Below are 6,182 nucleotides of genomic sequence, written 5' to 3' on the forward strand. Positions count from 1 at the left end.
CCATTGTGGAACACACAGAAGATCTAAAGTGTGTCTCTTATACGACATAAAGGGCGTCTTAATAACAGTCATAAAAGTGATGAAGTAATAAAGTGCAAACAGTAAACAACAACAAAGAACATTACCCTTCAATATCAATTTCTCACTGAGAGAAAACTGTTTTTTCTCGCTTGCTTCCACATGAGCAAAGAGTCCATCGTCTGAGTCACATGGTCCCCAGAGCTCACCTGATTGGCCGTGGGGTTGCCGTGCCGTGTGCGCAGAGTTCTGTTGCAATCCATCCTGTAGTTTAGGAATTATCGACCAATGACTGATCGACATCCCAAGAGTCACGTAGCTACGCTAGGCTAGCTCTGGCTAACTCTCCAGAAGTGTCCCCTCACCCCGTGTCTCTGTCTCCGTGCAGGACGCCTTCGCCAAAGGGGAGGCGTTCCTAGGCAACAAGGACCACGGCTACAGCGCCGCCGCCGGCCTGCCCGCCGCCGCCCACTGCAACGGCAACTGGCAGCACGGCATCACCATCAAGACGCCGGAGCGCAGCTTCCTGTTGACCTGCGAGACGGAGAGCGACCAGCAGGACTGGCTGAAGCACTTCAACGCCGTCATGGACGCCGTGATGTCGCCTCAGGAGTACACCAGTAAGGAGGAGGAGCTTAGCGTGGATACAGGGGGGTGGGGGGGCACGATCAGCTCTAACGCCGCCTTTGTGTTTCAGTGGAAGCTCTGTTCAAGCACCGGCATTGATGCACCCAGAGGGACCGCCCCCTTGTCCCTCTCAGCCAATCACAGGAGCACACCACTGCACCAGAGCCTGACCTTCACCACCAGGACCTGACCTTCACCACCAGAGCCTGACCTTCACCACCAGAGCCTGACCTTCACCACCAGAGCCTGACCTTCACCACCAGGACCTGACCTTCACCACCAGAGCCTGACCTTCACCACCAGAGCCTGACCTTCACCACCAGAGCCTGACCTTCACCACCAGAGCCTGACCTTCACCACCAGGACCTGACCTTCACCACCAGAGCCTGACCTTCACCACCAGGACCTGACCTTCACCACCAGAACCTGACCTTCACCACCAGGACCTGACCTTCAGCACCAGAACCTGACCTTCACCACCAGAACCTGACCTTCAGCACCAGAGCCTGATCTTCACCACCAGAGCCTGACCTTCACCACCAGAACCTGACCTTCAGCACCAGAGCCTGACCTTCACCACCAGAGCCTGACCTTCACCACCAGAGCCTGACCTTCACCACCAGGACCTGACCTTCAGCACCAGAGCCTGACCTTCACCACCAGAACCTGACCTTCAGCACCAGAGCCTGATCTTCACCACCAGAGCCTGACCTTCACCACCAGGACCTGACCTTCAGCACCAGAACCTGACCTTCACCACCAGAACCTGACCTTCAGCACCAGAGCCTGATCTTCACCACCAGAGCCTGACCTTCACCACCAGAGCCTGACCTTCACCACCAGAGCCTGACCTTCACCACCAGAGCCTGACCTTCACCACCAGAGCCTGACCTTCACCACCAGAGCCTGACCTTCACCACCAGGACCTGACCTTCAGCACCAGAGCCTGACCTTCACCACCAGAGCCTGACCTTCACCACCAGAGCCTGACCTTCACCACCAGGACCTGACCTTCAGCACCAGAACCTGACCTTCAGCACCAGAGCCTGATCTTCACCACCAGAGCCTGACCTTCACCACCAGAACCTGACCTTCAGCACCAGAGCCTGACCTTCACCACCAGAGCCTGACCTTCACCACCAGGACCTGACCTTCAGCACCAGGACCTGACCTTCACCACCAGAACCTGACCTTCAGCCCCCTGACCTTCAGCACTAGGACTCTGTGTGGGGTTGAAACATTGTGGAGGACTCTGAACCCTCCGGAGCTCAGGATGTGCAGTGAGGGTTCTACGGGTTCTACGGGTTCTACGGGTTTATTCTGGGGACATCGTTGATGTTCTCCTGTCCTGGAGAAGAAACGGGCCGGTTTGATTATTCTCTATGTTATAAAATAATCAGCGTGAGATTTAACCTTTTATCTTAAGTTGTGTCGGATGTGAGGCGAAGCTGAGAACACGAGAAGTTTCAGAGTAAATCCTCTTCCTCACTAAACTGTTCATCGATTGTTTTATATACACTTTGTAACTACTCTCTAGAACATATATACATATATATTATCTTTTATATATATATATATATATAATCTTTCATATATATATATATTTGATATATATATATTATCTTTTATATGTATATATTATATATGTTCTCTTTTATATATATATTATATGTATATATCTTATATATATATATCAAATATATATATATCAAATATAATATATATATTATCTTTTATATATATATTTTATATTAATATATATTATATATTCTCTTTTATATATTATATATATATATCTTATATAATATATTAAAGATAATATATATATAAAATATATTTATATATATATTGAAATATATATATATATATAACTTATAAGATATATATATATATATATATATTATTTTATATATATATAAAGAGGGTTCACTTCTCCACCAGCAGGAAGCCCGTAAGCCGTTCGTCCCACAGCGCCCCCATGTGGCCGTTCAGTATATTCACTCAGTTTTTGTTAAAATAAACGATAATAAATAATAAAAAGTTACTTTAAACTGTCAAAAGATAATTGTATTTTATGTTTGTTTTTCTTTTTCCGTTCCTTTTGTTTTTTAAGGCTTTTCTATTGGCTGACAGACACCAGCACACACTCAGTGTGTGTGTGTGTGTGTGTGTGTGTGAGTGTGTTTGTGGACATTTTCCCTCATGTTTTTTTCAGAATGAAAGTTTTAAGTAGTTTTCACAATAAAGGCATCCAGACATAAACACGCCGTGTCAGCTGACCTCACGCCGTTACTGATGAAGACGATCTGTAGAAAGAAGAAGAAGAAAGGAGGCCCGTGGGGAATACCTCATAAATCTGTGAGCGCCGACGCTCCTCACCCTGGTGAGAAGGAGGTAGGACGGAGGAGAGAAGAGGAGGAGGAGGAGGAGGAGTGAGAGTGACCAGGAGAACCCTGAAGCACAGACATGAACCTCCAGGACCTGTACGCGTCTCTGGAGGAGGAGAAGAAGGAGGAGAAGAAGGAGGAGGAGAAGGAGGAGAAGAAGAAAGAGGAGGAGAAGAACAAGAAGGAGGAGAAGGAGGAGGAGAAGGAGAAGAAGAAGAAGCCTGGATGTAACAAGAAGGTGACGCCAGGCGCGTCTCTAGGATTTGGATATATCCGGGGCTTAGCCAGTGCGAGCGTTGTCGGGAGGGGGGGGGGGGGGTGAGTTTTTCTAGTGAGAGTGTCCTCACCTGTGTGCGCGGATGTGTCAGCGCGTATCACGGCAGAGCGATGCGCGTTATGGGAGCGGCGGCGCTGGGCTTAGCCCAGAAGAGTGAAGCAGCGAAATGTGTAGACATAGAAACACTCTCAGACAGCAGCTTGCTGTTACTGCGCCTGCTGCCAGTCTGACTCCACTGCTTTGGGTGAATGACGTCACGTGCGACCTGGAGGTGTTAACCACTTGTGTACCAAATCTTTTTTTTTTTTGGGTTGAAAACATTCGGGGCTAATGAAAAAACATCCTCTGACCTTTGACCTTTCTCGACCTCGCCGCCATGAACTGCTCTCCCAGCGCCCCCTCCCCCTCCTCGCCGGCGGCCCGTGGGTGACATCGCTGCTCGCCGCCACACTGATGCTCATGAGCGCTGGGCGTGGCGGTCAACGCCTCCACGCTGGCCGCGCTGCGCCGCCGCGGCTCCGTGGACATGGTGAACCTGCTGTCCCTCGGTCCCCTTCGTGGTGAGCACCTACGTGGCTCCCGATTGGCTGCTCGGCCTGGACCTGCTCACGATGCACGGCAGCGTGTTCATCCCGGTGCACTCTAAAAAGCCCAACTTCAAATTTGTTGTCCTAACACATTTTTTAAAGTTGAGTCAACAAATGCCTTTGAAAAAAGTTGAACTAACTCAAAATGTCAATTTCATTAATAAAGAGTGGAATCCACTTAAAATGTTAAGTTGAGAAAACTTAATATAGTGGTTTGGGCATCTGCTGAGGTAACTAAGGCCACTGCGCATGTATGTCAGTAAACACACACACACATATATATATATATATATATATATATATATACAAATACATATATAAATACATATATATGTAAATACATATATATACTACTTTAATCTTATATTTTAAATAATAAAATAATATTAAAATATTTTCTTTAGCCCCTGTTTAAAATACATTGGTTTTTGATACCATTGTTTGTTTATTATATTTAGATATGGATTAGATTTGGAAGGATATTGTCCATTGTTTAATGGCAGATTTGCTCCAGTTCAGGTTTTTGTCACTTATTGAATTAAAGGGAGCCTGTAGCCTACCGTGAGAGCAAATGTTTCCCTGTATTTTGCTCAATTTATTTATTTAATTTAACAGACTATCCCTCTGGCTACTTGTTGCTTATTGGTGCTTTAGGGGGGGGGGGAACGTACTCGTGACGGCTACACACATGTCACAACCATGTTCCAAAGCTTGTTTCAAGGCCTTGATTTTGGATTCACAAAACATAATTTTTTTTCTTTTTTTTCTTTATGCAGCCATTTTGATTTTTAAAGATCTTGACCCTCTGCTGTCTATGTTCAAGTGTTGACACCTGGAATTCATATAGTTATGCAAACAAATGTTTAGTTATTGTTAATAAACATTTTGTGTTTGAAGAAGTTTGTTTTCTTTAACTGTTGACTTTTTCAAAGAAAACGGTGTACATTTTTAATTAATTTAAATGAAGGCAACGTTGCAAAGAATGTTGAGTGTCCTCAAATAATGGGCAGTGAAATTTAGTTACAAAACATTTAAAGTTAATAGTAAGTTCTCTCAACAAAACATTTTAAGTTAAAAGTAAGTTCTCTCAACAAAACATTTCTCAACAAAAAATGTTAAGTGCTGTTGATGTATGTTTTTAATCTACAAGAACACACAATTTAAAGTTTCTCCAATTTAATATTTTAAGTGTTCTGAACACGAGTAGATGTAACTATCAAATGCAATATTTTAAGTAGTGTTAACTTAAATACATAAGTACGTCTGAATAGTAATGTTACGTTTGACAAACTTAAGATATCACTTTGAGTGAACTTCTTATCATAAGTTGACACAACACATTAGCCCTTAGTTGAGTGAACTCAAAAAGGCTTTGCAGCTGGTTGCCTCACTTTTTTAAGTTGACTCAATTTTTTTTTTTTAGAGTGTGGCCGTGAGCCTGGAGCGCGGCCGCGCCGTGGCCCAGCCGGCAGCGGGCGGCGGGCGCCATGTGGGCGCTGGCCTTCGCTCACGCTGCCCATGATGCTGATGATCCGGCTGAGCGAGGCCACGCCGGGCGCCAAGAGGAGGTACTCGCCCACCTGGACCCCCGACGTCACCGTGCTCTCACCGGCGCGCTGCTGCCCGGCCTGATGATCGTTGGGCTCTACGCGGGGCTGGCCGGCCGCTACTGGGCCGTGCGGTCGGGGCCGGGGGCCCAGGAGGCGGGGCCTCAAGCAGAAGGTGGTCTCCATGATGGTCTGCTTCCTGCCCTTCTGGGCCTGGCAGCTGGCCCAGCTGTTCTCGCCCGGCTCCCTGCGGGCGATGTCGCCGGCGGCGCACAACTACGGCAACAGCTGCGTGAACCCCTTCCTCTCCACGCTGCTCACCCGCAACTACAAGGACTACCCGGCCCAGAAGGGGTCCAGCCGGGCCGAGCCGGAGGAGCTCTAGGAGCGGACCGGGAGGGGCTGGCGGCCATTTTTATTATGTTTTATTATGTTTGTGACATATTCGGTTTAATTGAGGACCAGGATGAAGGTCTTCAGGTCTTCAGGTCTTCAGGTCTTCTGGTCTTCAGGTCTTCAGGTCTTCTGGTCTTCAGTTCTTCTGGTCTTCTGGTCTTCAGGTCTTCAGGTCTTCAGGTCTTCAGGTCTTCTGGTCTTCAGGTCTTCTGGTCTTCAGGTCTTCAGGTCTTCTGGTCTTCAGGTCTTCAGGTCTTCTGGTCTTCAGGTCTTCAGGTCTTCTGGTCTTCTGGTCTTCAGGTCTTCAGGTCTTCAGGTCTTCAGGTCTTCTGGTCTTCAGGTC

General features: G+C 47.0%; 1 protein-coding gene and 1 pseudogene across 2 annotated transcripts in view; both read left to right on the forward strand.

Moving 5' to 3' along the window:
* zgc:92360 (uncharacterized protein LOC436988 homolog) overlaps window positions 1-2,138 on the forward strand; it is a 12,200-nt gene extending 10,062 nt beyond the window's left edge. For both annotated transcript variants that reach the window (XM_056410241.1, XM_056410240.1), the window contains 2 exons: window positions 407-638; window positions 716-2,138. In XM_056410241.1, coding sequence (XP_056266216.1) covers window positions 407-638; window positions 716-744 — 261 coding nt within the window. In that variant the 3' untranslated portion in view covers window positions 745-2,138. The remainder of the gene's footprint in view (window positions 1-406; window positions 639-715) is intronic.
* An 802-nt stretch (window positions 2,139-2,940) lies between these two features.
* Window positions 2,941-5,828, forward strand: LOC130189727 (urotensin-2 receptor-like; annotated as a pseudogene).
* Window positions 5,829-6,182: the final 354 nt, after the last annotated feature.

The sequence above is a fragment of the Pseudoliparis swirei genome, chromosome 24 (assembly GCF_029220125.1).
Source record: "Pseudoliparis swirei isolate HS2019 ecotype Mariana Trench chromosome 24, NWPU_hadal_v1, whole genome shotgun sequence".
Taxonomy (NCBI): domain Eukaryota; kingdom Metazoa; phylum Chordata; class Actinopteri; order Perciformes; family Liparidae; genus Pseudoliparis; species Pseudoliparis swirei.